Raw genomic sequence first — 21,345 nt, forward strand, 5'->3', positions numbered from 1 at the left:
TATGAGGCGAGATAGAAGCAGTTGGGTCTGCACTCCTTGGAGTGCACAAAACTGAGAAGAGATTTGATAGAGATTTACAAAATCAGAAGTGGACTGGATAGATTTGACTGGGAGAAAAAAGCTAGCATGATGTGAAAAATAACATTTTCACAGAGTGAATAGGTAGAGTATGGAATGCACTGCACTGCCTGGCAATGTAATTGAGGCAGGTTCAATTGAGACATTCAAGGTGGCATTGGATGGTTATTTGGGCAGAAACGGCATAGAAGGATGTGGTAAAAGACAGGAGATTCGCACCAGGTAATGGAATTGGTGCAGGCACAATGGGCCGGATGACCTCCTTCTACACTGTAACAATCCTGTGATACTGTGAAAAATCAAGCTTATTCAAAAACCTGACTTTAAATCGGCAAAAAGCTGCCAGTGAACTGAGAAACTGAGCCCAGGCAAAAGTGAGGACTACAGATGCTGGATATGAGAGTTGAGTGTCTGGTGCTGGAAAAGCACAGGATGTCAGGTAGCATCTAACGAGCAGGAAAATGGACATTTGGGGCAAAAGCCCTTCATAGGGAGTGGAACTGAGCCCGTTTCCACCTGACAACTGCTGCATCCTCATCATTTCATATTTTACTTTATTGTAAATTATCTACTTGTTTTGCTTTAAGTCAACTTTCTGAAATGCAAAGCACAAATAGTTCCTGAAAATATGTTTCAGATGCAAAACTGTATCTAATATGCAGCACTAACAAAAGGTAGTCAAATTTACAAACTAACAGTAATTCAGTTATTTTGCTTAAGCCTCCCATACAGATTGTCAGCATGAACTCTCAGCTGTGGTTCTTAGTAAAAAGGAAGAAATACAGTACGTACTTTGAGAACACAGAAAGCAAGGCCATTTCACAGAAAGTTAGTCTGATAGGCCTGAATCCCTCATGACTGAGCAGCAGCTGTGATAAAACTCAATTTGATCATTTGAACAGGACAGAAGTAGGAATGGTCAAGGCCAAACAACTGTTTTTGGCACTACAGTTAGGGGATAAGCTTGAATAACCATGACAGTTGTGATTATTTCTGTGCCTGTCAGAGCTCTCTGCACTCCAAGACACAACTTAGAATATGCAGCATGCACCTGAGTTTCTCATGGCAAACATTTTAGAGATGTTTAACTTTGCCAGAATCAGAGAGGCATAAACTATGATTAGTTGCATGTTGTCCCTGCTTTGCTTTTCTTTCTCATTCTTTTTACTCTCTGTCCTTCCCTATCTGTTCATCGTACTTCTAATATTTACTTCCTTCGTTACTATTACTCTTCCCTACCTATTCCTTTCTATTTTACTCTCACACACTCAATGTGATTTTCTTCATCCTCTTCTTTTCTTTGCCTTCTCTTTTGTTTTCCTCTCTCTCCTGATGCCTGCTGCTTTCATTCTGCTTTATGTGACTCACTTCATTTTATTCCAGGTTGTCAAGTGCAGGAACTAAACAGGCAGGGGAGGAGGCCAACAATTCTCAAACACATACAGCATCAGGGTTACTATGAAAGAGCAAGCGGTGGGGGGGGGTTGTAGGAGGAGTACATGGAGGATGGAATCTTCTGATCCATCCTGATACTAAGCTGGGTGGCAGGGTGAAATGTGAGGAGGATATTAGGAGATTACAGGGTGACCTGGACAAGTTAGGTGAGTGGGCAGATGCATGGCAGATGCAGTTTAATGTGGATAAATGTATGGTTATCCACTTTGGTAGCAAGAACAGGAAGGCAGACTACTACCTCAATGGAATCAATTTAGGTAAAGGGGCAGTACAGAGAGATCTGGGTGTTCTTGTACACTAGTCCATGAAGGCAAGCATGCAGGTACAGCAGGTAGTGAAGAAGGCTAATAGCATGCTGGCCTTCATAACAAGAGGAATTGAGTATAGAATCAAAGATGTGCTTCTGCAGCTGTACAGGGCCCTGGTGAGACCACACCTGGAGTACTGTGTACAGTTCTGGTCTCCAAATTTGAGAAAAGACATTCTGGCTATTGAGGGAGTGCAGCGTAGGTTCATGAGGCCAATTCCTGGAATAGCAGGATTACCTTACACTGAAAGACTAAAGCGACTGGGCTTGTATACCCTTGAGTTTCGAAGATTGAGAGGGGATCTGATTGAGACGTATAAGATTATGAAAGGATTGGACACTCTGGCAGTAGGAAACATATTTCCACTGATGGGTGAGTGCCGAACCAGAGCACACAGCTTAAAAATACGGGGTAGACCATTTAGGACAGAGATGAGGAGAAACTTCTTCACCCAGAGAGTGGTGGCTGTGTGGAATGCTCTGCCTCAGAGGAGGCCCACTCTCTGGATTCATTTAAGAAGGAGTTGGATAGAGCTCTCAAAGATAGTGGAATCAAGGGTTGTGGAGATAAGGCAGGAACAGGATACTGATTAGGAATGATTAGCCATGATTATATTGAATGGCGGTGCAGGCTCGAAGGGCTGAATGGCCTACTCCTGCGTCTATTGTCTATTGATCCCACAAGGAGGCAGGTAATACAGATAATTAGGTGTGGTAATGACGTACAGAAACTCTGCCTCCTTTTCACCTCCATGAGAATATGTTCAGATAGGAAGGACCATGGTCAACCTTCCTGCCTCACCACCAACTATACCCTTAAGTGGTTAATTAAGAGCCTTAGTCATACCCAGATTTGAATTAACCTATTTGGTGAGTCTATTGTTAGGTGGTACTCTTAATAACTGCTACCCTAAGGCAAGCCATCAACTTGCGTGGTGGTAAAGGGAGTTTCCTTCCTTCAAGGTAATCATTGTCAGGTCAAAGCACTAGACACCGAAGGGAGCTCACCATCTGGGAGCTACCCCTTTGTCGGTGCTTCCGTCCACATCTCTGCTGCCTCTGGTACAAACCTCAAACAAAGAACTCCCCTCAACCCCACTCCACTCACCTTTGACTTGGGTCCTCCACACTCGTGGCACACAGATTTCTCCCAGCAGCAGCCATATCCGTGCCCTTGGCAACTCTGAGCCCAAGAGCTGCCAGCCTCTGACTGACCAGCAGTTTTTCCTGAATGGGAATTCTGCCCCAGAGGGTCTGGATTCCAGGGGAAGGCCCCAGTAGCCTCATCATTACCTGAGTGGTTTGATGGGCCTTCCCTGGAAGGGGCAGCACAGTTCTATTGCCAGGTCTCCAGTGCTAATAATTCAACATCCCAGCAAGATTCCACCAATAGAGTGGTGCTGAAGGAATACACAATCAAAAGAAGGGCTACTGAGGCTTCCTGCAATGAAGAGACAACTGCCTTTCTGCAAAGTTCACCAGAGCCTACTGAGCTCGCATACATGCCAACACTGCAAGGAAAAAGAAGAATAAGTCGGGTTTATCCTTTTGTTCCAATCCAAATATCCATCATTCTTCTGATGACATAATTAGAGAAACTTGGATAAATGACTAGTTTGGAGAATTACCATCTTCTCAAATCATGATTTCAAAACATCGGACGCTGCGAGTTCATTAAGCTTATGCTTTCTACAATATTTTTTATTCACTCATGAGACATGGGGATTGCTGGCTGGCCATCCCTATTGTCATTGAAAAGGTGCTGGCGAGATGCCTTCTTAAACTGGTGCAGTTCACATGCTGTAGGTTGACCCACAATACCCTCAAGGAGGGAATTCCAGGGTTTTGACCCAGCGACAGTGAATAAACAGCGATATATTTCCAACTCAGTTGGTGATGTTCCCATGTATCTGCCTCCCTTGTTCTTCACAATAGAAGCGGTCATGCATTTACAAGGTTCTGTCTAAGGATCTTTGGTAAAGTTCTGTAGCGCATCTTGCAGATTGTACACAATTCTGCTGCTGAACATCAGCAATGAAGTGAGTGACTGCTTGTGGATATGGTGTGAATCAAGTGGCCTGCTTTATCCTGGATGGCGTGAAGCTTCTTGAGCGTTCTTAGAGCTGTATTCATCTCAGCAAATGGAGAGTATTCCATCATACTGCTGACCTCTACTTTGCAGATGGTGGACAGACTTTGGGGAAACAAAAGTTAAGTTAATCACCACAGTATTCCTAGCTCCTGATCTGCTCTTGTAACCACGGTGTTTATGTGACGAGTCCAGATGAATTTCTGGTCAATGGCAACCCCAAAGCTGTTGATAGTGGGGGATTCAGTGATGGTAACACCATTGAGTGTCAAGGGTCAGTGATTAGATTGTTTTTTATTGAAGATCGTCATTGCCTTGCATTTGTGTGTCTTGAATGTTACTTCCTACTCGTCAGCCCAAGCCTGGATATTGCCTGAATTTTGTTGCTTTTGAATATGGATTACTTCAGTATCTGAGGAGATGTGAATGGTGCTGAACATTATTCGCCCATGATTGCACATCCCCACTTATGACCTTATGGTGGGAGGGAAGGTCATTGATGAAGCAGCTGAGGGTGATTGGGCCAAGGACACTACCCTGAGAAACTCCTGCAGAGGTGTCCTGGAGCTGAGATGACTGACCTCCAACAACCATAACCATCTGCCTAAATGCCAGGTATGACTCCAACCAGTGGAGAGCTCGCCCCATTACCCATTGATTCCAGTTCCTTGATGCCACACTCAGTCAAATGTGACCTTGATGTCAAGGACTGTCACTGTCACACCACCTCAAAATAATCTCCTTTCCACTTATCATTAAGAAACAAAGGAAAAACTTGCATTACTGTATCACCTGTTCCTCCGCACAACCCTGCAAAGCAATTCACGGTCAATAAAGTTGATCTGAAGAGCATGGCAACTAATTTGCAGACAAGATCTCACAAGCAATAATGAGTTATCTGCTTTGGTGGCATTGGTTGCAGGAAAAATGTTGTCAGGAGACTGTGAGAGTTCCCTCCTGTCATGCCATGAAATACTGAGCACCCACTTGAATACACAGACACACATGAGATTAAAATTTCACGTGAGAGACAACACTTCCATGAATGAGTCACTGTCTGAGTAAATCACTGTTATATCAGCCTGGAATATGTGCTTATGACCGAGATTTGAACATCAACCTAGTGACTCCAGGTTGACAGTATCACCAAGATGACAAACCTTTTTTTTCCCTGTCCAGGGCAGCGAGAGACAGAGTGGAGGTGACTTGGAGACCAGGAGGGTGCCGGGAAGGTAAGGATTTAGCATAAATTTGGGCAGCAGCTAAACCCGAGAGACAACACTTGTAGTATCTCCCTCCCGCCCCCACCCTCCCCACCCCCTAACCAGGAGAAAAATAAGGTTTTTATTTTTTCTCTTTTTTTTCATATATTTAAGTGCATTGTTTGGTTTTAGTTAGTTGATATAAAGCTAAGGCTTACAATGGCAGGGGATCTCAGACCCATGGCATATGCCTCTTGTGGGAGCTCAGAGGCGTGGCTGACGTTCCTGACTCTTACACTTGCAGGAAGTGTGTCCAGCTGCAGCTCTTGTTTGACCATGTGACGGCTCTGGAGCTGTGGATAGACACACTGTGGAGCATCCGCGATGCTGAGGAGGTCGTGGATAGCACATTTAGTGAACTGGTCACACCGCAGGTTAGAATTGCTGAGGGAGACAGTGAATGGGTGACCTAAAGGCAGAAAGAGTAGGAAGGCAGTGCAGGTCATCTCCCTCCAAAACAGGTATACAGTTTTGGATACTGTTGGGGGAGATGGCTCACCAAGACAGGGAAGCAATTGCCAAGATCATGGCACTGTGGCAGGCTCTGCTGTTCAGAAGGGCGGGAAAAAGACTTGTAGGGCCATAGTCATAGGGGATTCTATTGTGAGGGGAGTAGATAGGTGGTTCAGTGGCTGAAAATGGAACTCCTGGATGGTATGTTGCCTCCCAGGTGCTCGGGTCAGGGATGTCACCAATCGGCTGCAGAGCATTCTAAAAGGGGAGGGTGAACAGCCAGTTGTCTTGGTGCATATAGGCACCAACAATAAGTAAAACACAAGATGAGGTCCTGAAAACAGAATTCAGGGAGCTAGGACCGAACTTAAAAAGGAGGACTTCAAAGGTAGTGATCTCAGGATTACTACCAGTGCAACATGCTAGCCAGCATAGAAATGAAAGAATAAGCAGGATGAACACATGCCTTGAGGGATGGTATAGATTTGTTGGACACTGCGACAGGTTCTGGAAAAGGTGGCACTATTACAAATTGGATGGTCTACATCTGAACCAGACTGAAACTAATGTCCTTGGGGGAGTTTTTGCTACTGCTGTTGAGGAGGTTTTAAATGAATGTGGCAGAGGGCTGGGAACCAGAAGAGAAGACAAGTAGACAGCAAGGTGGAAACTTGAGACTATAAGAATCATGAAATTAACATTAATAAGGGGAGGAGTAGGCAGAGAGCAGATGAACACAAAAGAACTGGTGGCCTGAAGTGCATATATTTTAATGCAAGGAGTATAGTGGGTAAGGCAGATGAACCTAGGGCTTGGATTGGTGCCTGGGAGTATGACATTATTGCAATCACAGAGACTTGTTTGAAGGAAAGGTCTAGATGCTTCAGACAGGACAGGGAGGGAAGTAAAAGTGGGGGAGGAGTTGCATTGCTGATCAGGGATGATTATCACGTTTGTGCTAAAGGAGGACACTATGGCGGGCTTGAGTAGTGAGGCATTATGGATGGAACTGAAAAACAAGAAGGGTGCAGCGACATTTTTGGGGCTGGATTACAGGCCTCCCAACAGTGAACGTAAGGTAGAAGAACAAATAGGTAAACAGATGAAGGAAAGATGTAGAGGCAGCACGGTAGTGGTGATGGGAGATTTTAATTTTCCCAACACTGACTGGGATACACTTAGTGTCAGAGGTCTGGATGGGGCAGAATTTGTCATAAGCATCCAGGAGAGTTTTCTAGAGCAATATGGCAATAGTCCGACGAGGGAAGAGGCCAGATTGGACCTGGTGTTGGGGAATGAGCTAGGCCAGGTGGTAGAAATCGCGGTGGGGGATTTCTTTTGTACGACCACAAATGACCACAATTCTGTAAGTTTTAGAATACTTAATAGAAAGATGAGGGTGGTCCTAAGGGAAGAGTACTAAACTGGGCCAAGGCCAATTATATCAAAACTAGGCAGGAGCTTGGAAACGTGGATTGGACACAGCTATTTGAAGAGAAGTGCAGGATAGGTATCTCCCATTGAAAGCAAAGATAGGAAAAGCAAGATTCGTGAACCATGGATGACAGGAGATATCGTACGACTAGCCAAGAGGAAAAGGGAAGCGTACATAAGGTCCAGGCAGCTAAGAAAAGAATGGGCCTGGAAGAGTATCGGGAGAGTAGGACCAGTCTTAAATGAGGAATCAAGTGGGCTAAAAAGGCCCTAAAGTACTTTTAGTGAGAAGAATTAAAGAGAATCCCAAAGCTTTTTATCCTTATATAAGAAGCAAGCAGGTAACTAGAGAAAGGATTGGTCCACGAAAGGATAAAGAAGGAAGGCTGTGTTGAACCTGAGAGAATGGATGAGATTCTGAATGATTACTTTGTATCAGTGTTCACTGAGGAGAGGCACATGATGAACGTTGAGATCAGAGATAGAAGTTTGATTATTCTGGATCACGCTGACATAAGTAGGGAAGATGTGTTGGGTCGGCTAGAGGTCATTAAGGTGGACAAATCCCCAGGACCAGATGGGATCTATCCCAGGTTGCTGAGGGAAGCGAGAGATGAAATAGCTGGGGCCCTGACAGATATCTTTGTAGCATCCTTAAACATAGGTGAGGTGTCAGAGGACTGGAGGATTGCTCATGTTGTCCCCCTGTATAAGAAGGGCAGTAGGGATATTCTGGGTAACTACAGACCAGTGAGCCTGACGTCAGTGGTGGAAAACTTGCTGGAGAAGGTACTGAGGGATAAAATCCATTTACATTTGGAAAAGAATGGGCTTATCAGTGATAGGCAACATGGTTTTATACAGGGGAAATTGTGCTTTACCAACTAGAGTTCTTTGAGGAAGTGACCAAGTTGAAGGAAGGGCTGTAGATGTCATATACACGAACTTTAATAAGACGTTTGATAAGGTTCCCCATGGCAAACTAATGGAGAAAGTGAAGTCACATGGTGTGCAGGGTGTTCCAGCTAGATGGATAAAGAACTGGTTGAGCAACAGGAGACAGAGAATAGTAGTTGAAGGGAGTTTTCGAAATGGAGAAAGGTGTGGGCGGCACGGTGGCACAGTGGTTAGCACTGCTGCCTCACAGCATCAGAGACCCGAGTTCAATTCCCGACTCAGGCGACTGACTGTCTGGAGTTTGCACATTCTCCCCATGTCTGCGTGGATTTCCTCCGAGTGCTCCGGTTTCCTCCCACAGTCCAAAGATGTGCAGGTCAGGTGAATTGGCCATGCTAAATTGCCCATAGTGTTAGGTGAAAGGATAAATGTAGGGGAATGGGTGGGTTGCGCTTCGACGGGTCAGTGTGGACTTGTTGGGCCGAAGGGCCTGTTTCCACACTGTAAGTAATCTAATCTAATCTAAAGATGTGACCAGTGGTGTTCCACAGGGATCAGTGCTGGGGCCACTGTTTGTGATATACATAAATGATCTGGAAGAGGGCACTGTTGGTATGATCAGCAAGTTTGCAGATGACACAAAGATTGGTGGCGTACCAGAAAGCATAAGGGACTGTCAAAGAATACAGGAGGATATAGATAGGCTGGAGAGTTGGGCAGAAAAGTGGCAGATGGAGTTCAATCCAGGCAAATGTGAGGTGATGCATTTGGGAAGTCTAATTCTAGAGCAAACTATACAGTAAATGGAAGAGTCTGGTGTAAAGTTGATGAGCAGAGAAATCTGGGAGTTCAGGTCCATTGTGCTCTGAAGATGGCTGCACAAGAGGATAGAGTCATAAAGATGGCATATGGTATACATGCCTTCATCGGACGGGGTATTGAGTATAAGAGCTGGCAGGTCATGTTAAAATTGTACAAGACATTGGTTCGGCCGCATTTAGAATACTGTGTACAGTTCTGGCTGCCACAATACCAAGAGGATGTGGACGGTTTGGAGAGGGTGCAGAGAAGGTTTACGAAGATGGTGCCTGGTATGGAAAGTCCTAGCTATGAAGAGAGGTTGAGTACGTTAGGATTGTTTTCATTAGAAAAAAGGACATTGAGGGAAGACCTGATTGAGGTCTACAAAATCACAAAGGGTATAGACAGGGTAGATAGAGATAAGCTTTTTCCCATGGTGAAGGATTCAATAACGAGAGGTCACGCTTTCAAGGTGAGAGGTGAAAAGTTTAAGGGGGATACATGCGGCAAGTACTTTACACACAGGGTGGTAGGTGCCTGGAACGCGTTGCCAGCAGAGATAGTGGATGCAGGCACAGTAGATTCATTTAATATGCATCTGGACAGATGCATGAATATATGGGGAGCAGAGGGATGCAGATGCTTAGGAACTGGGTGACAGGTTTAGACAGTGGATTTGAATCGGCTCAGGCTTGGAGGGCCGAAGGGCCTATTCCCAGGTTGTAAATTTTCTTTGTTCTTTGTTACCTGAGAAAATAGCAGTTCTTCATAATAGGTCAACATCAGCCAATCTGGCAAAATCTACTAGGAATAGAAAAAAACTGCTTGGTTTTATTGTGGTTTGACCAAGGTGAGAGAGCTGCCAAAAAACAGCAGAAGATCCTGGCCTACAGGAATGAGGTGGAGACATTTAATTTAAGGGGCCAGGTCATTTGCTTGCACATAGTTAAGAATAGCACAGAAAGTGTGGATTTGATTCCCATTCCTGCTGAGGTAGACTCAGGACTTGCCTCCTCACCTTGAAAGACAATAGCAAAACTGCGTAAAAACAACGACTGCAGATGCTGGAAACCAGATTCTGGATTAGAGGTGCTGGAAAAGCACAGCAGTTCAGGCAGCATCCGAGGAGCAGTAAAATCAACGTTTCGGGCAACAGCCCTTCATCAGGAATACAGGCAGAGTGCCTGAAGGGTGGAGAGATAAATGAGAGGAGGACTGCAAAACTGCAACTACCAAAAAAACTGCAGAATAAACAGTTCAGGCTGAAACATCAGCAGACAATGAGCAAAGTACCTTGTTCTGGGCACAGCACAAGTCAGTGCATGAGTGTAATCAAAATAAAATCTAAAATCATCGCGGACTCCAAAAGTTGGCTGCAGCCAGTGAGTACAATGGTTTCCTGAACTTACTTGTCGGTTTAGAAGGTGCAACCAGCCCTGGAACTGTTTCTGACCCAGCGATCAACATGTTTTCTGGGATGAGGTGACTAGCTTCCATTAGTGGAGGATGAGACGAAAATGAGTAAAAAATAGTGCTTCCTTCAATCAATGTCATAAATGTATTCTCTAAAGCAGAAAAACAAAAAATACATCAGTGAGTTATTACGTAGCATCCAACAACATTTCGGTTAATTTTCAATCAGTTCTGAAGATAGAAGGACCCACAATTTCCTGCTACTCTCCAAGTGCCAGTCTCCTACCACACTCCCAACTTTGAGCAATTTTCATGGAGAGCAGACTGGGTGAGGGAACATGTGAGGCAACAGCTACATACCTGTAAATTACAGACAATTAAAGGGTCCATTAAGGTCACTCTAAACACTGCAATGGGACTTTTCTAATTGGTATGTGAACCCTGGCAGCAGCTGAATTTAGTAAAGGTGAAGGGAAAGAGGGATGGTGGAGTGGGAACTGCACTGATCCATTCTGTATCAAACTCACCTACCCACTACTGTCACAGCTCTGACCACTGATTGTCCTACAAGGAGGCTGCACTCTCCACAATGGCAGCCTGGCAGCTGCTACCATCCGTGATTTTAAATATGTGCCACATCGCTTCAGAGGGTGCTTCCATCTTGAGGGGTTGTGTCTATTGGTCTTCTAATGTTGGGAACTGCCCTTAACCCCCCCATTCTCCATTGCAGGGGGCTCCCAAAAGTAAGAACTTCATTGGCCACTGCCTCAAAAATCTCCTCTGGGTGCCTGACTCACGTTCCTGACCAATGAGCCTTGAGAAGCAAGGCACCAAATCAATAATTGTTTTTTTAAAGTCCAGAATATACCGTGAAGCATTTCGATTCAGTGTGTTGTCATCCATTTTGACCAAGGCACCCAGGAAATAGGATGCAGTATTTACATTTTGTTATAACATTATTAGGTTAGTGTCATTGCTACAGTTTTCAATACCCTGGAGACATGGGGAGGGGGAGCAGGTGTCAGAAGAGAACACATCAAGGATGGGTTGGCAATCTTACCAATAACAAACACAATAGCGAGAACGCAATTAAAGTACTAAAGGAGGCAGTCAAAAGAAATTTTACACTTGCACTAGCTTTTTGCCAATAACAGAGAGGGGATTTGCAGAATCAATAATGCAGCCCTCCCAGAATGCACCCCTCCCTGAATGGAATGCTGAGCTGCTATTCCAAACACAGTTCAGTATGACAGAAGATTTCTGTTCCTCATTTGTTGCTGACAGTGAGTCTACAAGCAATAAACATGGGAGAAAAAGCATCTGCATTTGCAGGAGTAACAAACAGTGTAACATTACAATGTTCTTAGCAAGGCAGTTATGGTAGTTCCTTCCTGAGACCACCATGACTTAAGGGGGTGATACATGTTCCCCATCCCCCCTTGCATTTTTCTCAGATGCAGTTCCACCAGGTCACCACCACTCAAACCTCTGCAGCCACAAGGAAGACTGACAACTGCTCACCATACATAATTAGGCAACAATTTCTTAGAAGAGTTTCAATTTGGACCCCTTTAGAAAGTTTAACCAGAAAGTTCATGGATCCAGGCTCGCTGTCGGAAGTCCATCTACCATTAATGCAAAAACTAAAGTCGCAAGACTCCACTCAGTTTGCTCATGTTTCAATCCGGACACTAAATAGCTATTTGAATGCAAGCAGCAACAAAAAGTAAGTTTCAGTGGCTCAACACAGCTTAAGTTCAAATAGTACTTTTCTTTTTCTCTGCACAGAGGCTGCCAGACCTGCTGAGTATATCCTGAACTTCTTCACTTGTTATAGTCAAACCACAAGCACCATAACAGTGACGAGTGGAGGATGTTGAAATATTGACAGAACAGTTTTGAATGGAACGGCAACTGCACACAGGACAGCTTAAACATTAGTTTTTAAACATGTCAAAAAGTCAAAAAGCGATGTGGCACATATTTAAAATCACGGATGGTAGCAGCTGCCAGGCTGCCATTGTGGAGAGTGCAGCCTCCTTGTAGGAGGATACACACCAGATGCAAACACACTGATAAAGTCTTTAATTTTGTGGTATCCTTTTTGAAGTTACAAGATTTATTAAGAAAAATTAACTAGCACTTGCTCATGTTGCTAGATCGATCATGAGAGCATGTGTACACCGCACACAGAGACAGGAGACAATCTGAATGAGCGGAATGTAAGGCAGCTCTTGAAAATCAGTACAAACAATCTTTTAAGGTCAGGTAATAAGATTTGAACTACTGAAGCTCAATAAGAGTGTGGAGATAATATTGAAGTGGTCTCAATAGCAGAAGACATGCTGTGCTGTTGCCAGCTTCAGAAAGGAAAAACAAGATAAAAGGCACTTGGTTAAAATGCCCATGAGGACTAAATTAATTATTATGCTAATGATGCAAATTAAGCTTCTGACAGTTCCACAATCATTCTACACGTGTGGAAAACTGTATGAATTATAGATCAGAGTTAAACTAGATCAAGTAACCGGGTGCATGTTGTAGCTTGTGGTCCATGGACACGAACATTTTGACCAAATATAAATGACCAGAACTGCAAGGGCCAAGCAACATGAATGGAAAATGTGGTTGTATGGATCTGCTATTATATATGTCTATTGAACAGGTTAAACTAAGATCTCATCCTTCTCCTCAGCTGAAATTAAAGATTCCACCTTTTTGAAGATTGAGCCAGCAGGTGGTCCATGGTATCCTGGTCAACACATAACCTTAACTCATATCATTTCTAAAATGACCATAGAAGAGATCATAGCAGATCACAGAAACCCTACTGTGGAAACAGGCCATTTGGCCCAACAATTCCACACTGACTCTCCGAACAGTATCCAACCCAGACCCATTCCCCTACCCCTACTACTCTATATTTACCCCTGCACTTAGCCTATACATCCCTGAGCAGTATGGGCAATTTAGGATGGCCAATTCACCTAACCCGTGCATCTTTGGACGGGAGGAGGAAACCAGAACACCCAGAGGAAACCCACGCAGACAAGAGGAGAACATGCAAACTTCACACAGATAGTTGCCCCAGGCTGGAATCGAACCCAGGTCTCTGGCGCTGTGAGGCAGCACTGCTAACGACTGAGCCACCATGCCATCCACAAATGATAATCTGGATAATACAAAATTGCTGATAAGGGACCTTGATAAGTGTACTTTGGCTGCCACAGCTCCTTCAAATAGGGCAGCTGCTTTCTGAGCTTTTTGTTGTATCTTCAATTATTCAGTACAGTCAGGGGTCGTGACATGAGAAAATAGCACAAATGAGATGATGCATACTATTAATGGAAAAGGAAAGAAACAATTAGAAATAAACTACGTGGCTTTTAATAAAATACATGTGTGATAGTCTTTTTCATTGGAACCTTGGAGAAGAGAAACCTGCCAGACATTGTCAACCTGGGCTTGCAGTGAGCCTTTGATAAGTCCCTGATGCTAAATTTCATTACAAGATAGAATCTTGTGGTACAAGCATGGATTTGCACTTCTGGATTAGGAATTGGATCCAATCCTCTGGCCAAGATGTGGTTTAACCTGGAGGCACATTACCAGTCGTGTCCCTGAGGTATCAGTCCCAGGCCTATTACCTTCACTGACCTTCATGAATTGGACAGCGGTGTCAACAGTGCAATCAAGAAGATTTTTTTTTAATCCTTTCATGCCAGAACTTGTGGTCCATCTGTACTAGCCCTTGAACTGAGTGGCTTGCAAAGCCACTTCAGAGAGCAGTTAAATGCCAACCACATTGCTATGGATCTGGAGAGACATGTAGGCCATATCTTCCCCAGAAGACTGAGGGGAACTAAAAAGGGGTTTGACCACATTTAAGGATTGTAATGGTGAACATGAAACTGACAACAGCTTCCAATTATCTGTTTTTATTAACTGGTTTCAAATTCCACCAGTTCCCATAATCAGATCGAAAGCCATGTTTAGAGAGAATTTGTCTGGGAGTATATTACCACTACACCAGCATCACCCCATGTCTGCAAATGACACCAACATATGTACAAGTGTTACGCTAGTGGAGGAGTGTAGTGAATGTTTTTTTTAAAAATGGCTTTCTAATTAAGTAACCCAACCAATGGTAAATAAAGAACAGCTTAGATCAGTGCTTTCTAAGGTGGGGAATGGGACCGGAGAAGTATCATAAGAAGGAATTTTTGGTTGCAAGCTCGGAGGCAGCAATTGCGACAGCAGAGTTCTGACCAAGTTACGACAGCTTCCACTCTCAAAGGCCCTTGCTCTTACAGCCCCTCACCTCACCCTTATCGTTCTCATCAATGGGCCTCAAATTGGCATCACAGTAGAAAAATAGTTTGAAAAGCTCTCGCTTAGGTAAGTGTAATGTACATACTCAGAATGTACATAGCATTTTCAACAACATTACTGGAAGAGATAGTGGAAAAAAATGTTCTGGTTATTATTTGTCCACACATCAACAAATGGCCCCCCTGACCTATGCAGATAAACTATAAGAGTCATTGTCAACCTCCTCCCATCTACAAAAGATAATGGGCACGCAGCAAACAAATCGATCTTAGCTGAGAGTCATCCATAAGAAATAGGAACAGGAGTAGACATTCATTTCTGGTGTCCTTGCTATAGGAAAGATGTTGTGAAACTTGAAAGGATGCAGCCAGGTTTGGATGGTCTGAATTACATGCTGAATTGGCTAATATTTTCTCTGGAGCATCAGAGGCTGAGGGGTGACCTTATAGAGGTTTATTAAATAATGAGAAGCATTGATAATAGGGTAAATAGCTAGTATCTGTTTCCCAGGATAAGGGATACAAAACCAGAGGGCATAAGTTTAAGGTGAGAGGGAAAAGAGATAAAAGGGACCGAAGGCACAACTTATTCAGGTAAAGGGTGGTACATGTGCACAATGAGCTACCAGAGGACATGGTGGAGGCTGGTACCATTATAATATTTAAAATGTTTCTGGATGGGTATATGAACAGGAAGGGCTGAGAGGGATAGGTGCCAAATGCTAAACAATGGGGTTAGATTAATTTAGGACATCTGATTGGCATGTACGAGTTGGACCAAAGGGTCTGTTATTGTGCTGTACATCTCTATGACTCTATGAGGTCATTTGGCTCCTCAAGACTGCTGTGCCATTCAATAGAATGATGGCTGATCCAACATTCCTTACATGCCTTTTTCCCTTAACTTTTCATTCCCCGACTGATCAAGAACCTCTCACAGCTTTAAATACAAACAAAGACTCGACCCTCACATTTCTCTTTGGCAACATGTTCCAAAACCTCCCAACCCTCTGAAGAAATTCCTCCTCAACTTAACTTTGAATTGATAACCCTTTACTCCAAAATGCCCTCTGGTCATTAACTCTCCCTGAGGAGAAACATCCTCTCAGCATTGACTTAGGAATTCTCTATTTATCAATGAGATCACCTCTCATTCCTCTAAACTCGAGTGAGTAGAGTCGTAAACTGTTTAGCCTTTGCTCATTAAACAGGGATTACCGCAATGAACGTTTTCCGACTGTCTCTAATGAAATGATACATTTCCTTCAATAAGGGGACCAAAACTTTGCACAGTACTCCAGATGTGACTCACCACCTTTTAGTGTTGCGGTAAGACTTCACTACTCTTATAATCCAATTCCCTTGAACTAAGGGACAAATTTTCCATTAGCCTTCCTGATTACCTACTACACCTGCTTTAGCTTTGTGTATAATATGCCCAAGTCGCTCTGTAGTGCAGCTTTCTGCAATTTTTCCCCATTTAAATAATATTCTGTTCTTTTGTTCTATCTTCCAAAACACACTTCATATTTTTCTACATTATAGTCCGTTTGCCAATTTTTGCCCACTTACCTATCAATATCTCTTTGTAAGCTGCTTGTATCCCTCTCAACTTGCTTTTCAACCTACTTTTGTGTATTTCTGCAAATTAGGCTGTAGTCTATCACAGTAGGACAAACAGGAAGAAAGTTAGCCACCAGGATACACAAACACCAGCTAGCCACAAAAAAATATGACCCTCTCTCCCTCGTAGCCCTACACACGGATGAAAAAAAACACCATTTCGACTGGGACAACACATCTATCCTGGGACAGGCTAAACAAAGACATGCCAGAGAATTCCTAGAGGCCTGGCACTCCAACCACAACGCCATAAACAAACACATAGATCTCGATGCCATCTATCAACCCCTCAGAAAACGAACAGGAAATGACATCACCACAAACCCCAGGAACCCCATCCAGGAGAAAGATATAAATAGAAAGCAGGAGACAACAGCTTCGCTTCACTTGGAGGTCGCCACTGATGATGTTACCTAGCCAGGTAATGAAACGTCTGGATATCAGACCTACAGCTCAGCGAGCAAACCTACACCCTAAATATCACTTCCTTCCTCCAAATCATTATTATATACAATATGAACAATTGCAGTTAGTACTGTCCCATGTGGAACCCCACTGGTCACAGGTCACCAACTTGAACAAGAACACCTTATTTTCACTTGGTGTTTCCTGCCCATGAGCAGATTCTCTATCCACGCCAGTATACTATCTCCAAAACCATGGGCTCTCACCTGATGACTTAAACTCGTGTGAGGTACCTTGTCTGAACATATGTACTGCTTCCCCTCTAACCATTCTGGTCAAGACTTCCTCAAAAAACTCTCAAATTACTCTAACATAATTTCCCTTGCATGAAAGTCTTGCTGATTCTGATTAATTGGATAATGATTTTCCAAATGGTCTGTTATTACTTCCTTAATAAGCAATCTAACATTTTTCCAACAATTCATGTTAGTCTAACCATCCAATAGTTACCCATGTATTGCCTCTGTCCCTTTTTGAATAGGGGTGTCACATTAACAGTTTTCTAATCCTCTGGCACTTCTCCAGAATCCAAGGATTTTTTTGAAAATTAAAATTAATGCATCTACTATCTCTATAACTACCTCTTTTATGACCCCAGGATACAAGCTTTCAGAACCATAGAGTAGAATCATTGAATCACACAGTGTCCAGGTGAGTTATCTGCCTTTACCTCCACTAGTTTGTCTAGTACGACTTGATGACGGCAATAATACTAAATTCCTCCCCCATATTCTTTCATATTAAGGGGATTTTCTAAACCTTTTCCATCATAAACACTGATGCAAAGTATTTGTAAAACTCCTCTGACATTTCCTTGTTCTTCATAATTATTTCCCCTGATTCATTTTCTAAGGAGAAAGTGAGGACTGCAGATGCTAGAGACCAGAGTTGAAGAGTGTGGTGCCGGAAAAGGCTTATGCCTGAAATGTCTATTCTCCTGCTCCTTGGATGCTGCTTGACTGGCTATGCTTTTCCAGCACCACACTCTTCAACTAATTTTCTAAAGAGCCCAGGTTCACTTTGACCTCTCTCTTCCTTTTTATGCATTATTTTTATATATTCATATGTCACCTGAGTTTTGAGAAGATTTGTAGCTCAGGTTGAGGTTCTGGGTGTAGGTTTGCTTGCTGAGCTAGAAGGTTCATTTTCAGACGTTTTGTCACCATACTAGGTAACATCATCAGTGAGCCTCTGGTGAAGTATGATGATGAAACATCTGAAAATGAACCTTCCAGCTCAGCGAGCAAACTTACATTCACATGTCACCCCTTTGCTAATGGCTACTGAAATCAATCCTTAAGAGAAAGGTGCTGCAACAAGTATACCCACATGTGTTTTCAGTGCAGAAACAGACCATTTAGCCCAACAAGTCCATGCTGGTGCTTTTGTTGTATGCGAATGTCCTCTCACTACTCTTCATTGAGCCCTATCAACATATTATTTTAATCTATTCTCTATGAATGTATTTATGCTGTTGAGTTAATTACTCCTGGCGTCAGCAAGTCCAACTTTCTAACTACTCTTTGGGTGATGACTTTTTTCTGAAATTCCCTACAGAATCTACTTGTAGCTATTTTATATACAGTTCCCCAGTTCTGCTCTTGCCCACAAGTCAAAGCAGCTTTTCCCTATCAGACTCGTTCATAATCGTAAAGCTTCTCTTGGGTTTCTCCCCAGTCTTCCCTTTGAGAGAAAAGGGTCCAGCTTGTTGATTCTTTTCTGGTAAATAGAAACTGGCTAAAGGCTCATTCTCATTCTCTCAGGGGCTGTATTGAATCATTCAGTAAAGAGTAAGAGCACCATTTTATCACAGACTGCACTGTACTCAGATTGATCCTCATATAATGGATTATATAGTAACCTTGAAACTGATCCACTGAGTGTTACTGGAATGATTCCAGGCTACACAACTTCTACATCCTCTCTTTAAACAGGATAGACTGAGAGGCTAATAGAATAGGTACAAAAGCATAGACTCATACAGCATGCAAACAGACACTTCGGCCTAACCAGTCCATGCTGAACATAATCCCAAATGAAACTAGTCCCACCTGCCTGCTCCTGGCACATAACCGTCAAAATATTTCCTTTTTGTGTACTTATCCGAATGTCTTTTAACATTGTAGTTTTTGCCCAAATCCACCACTTCTTCAGAAAATCCATAATTAAGCATCTAGATAGGGGGCCATTCTTGGACTTTCTAGCGTAACAGATTGGCAAGGACAAGGAAACTACATAAGAATAGGATTCGAATGAATGTTATGGTGGTTTTCTTTACCCAGAGTAAATGGCCCTTGGAACATCTTGTTGGTTGCTGAGATACTTCCATCTGTTTCTCTTCAAGTTGGAGCTTGATCTCTTCTTGAAAGGGTCAAGATTGCCTCATATATATTGTTACATAAAACACTTCATCTATACAACTGGCTACAATCAACTGAGGGAATTAGAAAGAAACTATCGAAAATATATTTTCTCTTTCTGACATTGCTTTTTTCCCCACAGGACTTTGGTCTCACCCAGGAACTAATGTGGGGGGCGTATCTGTCAATGATGCTTGGGGCATACTTCATGAAGCAGACGGTCTTTTCCGAAGTGTCAATTTTAAGTGTGTGTATTGAAACGGTGACCGCACTTCCAAAGTACTCAGTGACTGTAAAGCACTTTGGGGCATCCTGAGGTTGTGAAAGGTGATAAATAAATACAAAGCCTTCCCTTTCTCCTTCAACATATTGAAGATTTAACTTCCATGGTTTTTGCTGCTAAGTAGTCTCCATATTTACATTTTCATTCTCTGAACCATTAAACGAAGTGCGGCGCACATCGAAACACAGAAAATAGGCCCTTCAAGCCTGCTCCATCACTAAATATCATCATGGCTGATCATGCAATTTCAGTATCCCACTCCCCTTTTCTCTCCATATCTCTCCCTTGACCATTTAGCCGCAACTGCCACATCCAGCTCCTTCTTGGTTATGTCTAACAACTGGATGCACCAACTTTCCACAGGATCACAACTCTCGGAGTGCAGAAATTCTTCTTCATTTCAGTCCTGAATGGCTTACCCTTTATTCTTAAACATACAGACAGATACATCCCACATGATATATGAAATACCTCTGCACAGAAAATCAAGCAGACCCACTAATATAAAGGTGTCTAAAAGAATGTAAATACTTCATAATCCTCATTTCAAAAGAAATAGAGACAGTAAGCAAACAGTTGAGGTGGTAATTGGAGTAGTTTCTGGCTAGGATAAACAATCTAGCACCTATGATAAAGCGGGATAAGTTCTGATTACCCTTATCCAAACATTGTCGGGAAATTTACATTTTGATCATTTCATGTTAGTTATGTGGATATTTAATACGGATGCTGAAAGTGTCAAAGAACAAATATTGGAAGCAATATTTCCCTTAACTAAAGTAAATTACTGGTCGGGAGGTTGGGCATAATTTTATTTGAAAATTGTTTCAAAAAAGCAAGGAGAAAATGCATTTTTTCATGATGAAAAGCTAACACTAGCATGGTGGCTCAGTTGGAGCAGCACAGCAGTTCAGCGGTTAACACTGTTGCCTCACAGCGCCAGGAACCCAGGTTCGATTCCACACTCAGGCAACTATCTGTGTGGAGTTTGCACATTCTCCCCATGTCTGCGTGGGTTTCCTCCGGGTGCTCCGATTTCCTCCCACAGTCCAAAGATGTGCAGGCTAGGTGAATTGGCCATGCTAAATTGTCCAGCGTGTTCAGGGATTTGTAGGTTTGGTGCATTAGTCAGGGGTAACTGTAGACTAATAGGGGAATGGGTCTGGGTGGGATACTCTTCTAAGGGTTGGTGTGGACTTGCTGGGCTGAAGGGCCTGTTTCTACACTGTAGGATTCTATGATAACATGAAGAATTGAATGCCTCGTCAGAAACATATGCTGAAATCAGATCACCTCCATGGGACAATGCAACCGTTTATAATTCCATTCTTGGCTAAGCACACCTCACCAACTTGCATGCTGAAGAATGAGCCAATGAACCAATGAATGAGTGTTCACCAGTGGTTTTGCCAGTCAATGTATTTTCCAGAAGAGAGAACAGAGACAGAGACAAAAACAAATGTGAATTATAATTAAGCCAAGGCAGCTCTGGTTTACAAGGGGAGAAGGAAAAGAATGGATTATGCTTTATGCTTCTAATTGCTGTCCTATGGGAGCTGCGCATGTAATCTTAGCATGAAGTCAGAATGATTAGCAATGACTTCACAACAGAATACTAATTAATATGGTAAAAGCCATATCACTTTATTTTCTGTATTTTTTTGATAGTCAACTAAAATGGACAAAGGACTTTTCAGAAAGCAAGAACTGTGGAAAGAGTCACTGCACTTGCAGTACTTTTAAAAACAAGCATAAACAAAATACATAATTCTGCGAAGATAGGTAGCAGATCAGAAGATTGAACAAAATATAAAAAGTGGCACTAAAGCATTAATAAGGAGCTAAAAATTACAGTACAAGGGAAAGTTAGCCAAAACTATAAAGATGGGAAAAGTTTCTTCAGATATTTAGCAAAGTTAACAAGTTAACTGTAGGCCCGATAGAAATGATTTAGTAATGGAGGTTTAAGAGATGGCAGACAAATTGAACAGATATTTTGGGTTCATCTTCACTAGAGAAGATAAAAATAGCATTTCGGAAATAGCTATAGATCAGGAATTGAAAGGGAGGGAGGAACTCCAGAAAGTTATAATT

The 21,345-nt window shown here is 42.8% G+C and overlaps 1 protein-coding gene across 1 annotated transcript in view; it reads right to left on the reverse strand.

The window, feature by feature from the left end:
* The window catches only part of nphp4 (nephronophthisis 4), a 450,076-nt gene that overhangs the window by 284,331 nt on the left and 144,400 nt on the right, over positions 1-21,345 (reverse strand). The window contains exon 5 of the mRNA XM_087980586.1: positions 10,186-10,341. Within this exon, the coding sequence (XP_087836712.1) occupies positions 10,186-10,341 (156 nt within the window). The remainder of the gene's footprint in view (positions 1-10,185; positions 10,342-21,345) is intronic.

Source organism: Chiloscyllium plagiosum, unplaced genomic scaffold (genome assembly GCF_037043375.1).
Source record: "Chiloscyllium plagiosum isolate Xiang-an unplaced genomic scaffold, Cpla_swu_hap1 HiC_scaffold_37, whole genome shotgun sequence".
NCBI lineage: Eukaryota > Metazoa > Chordata > Chondrichthyes > Orectolobiformes > Hemiscylliidae > Chiloscyllium > Chiloscyllium plagiosum.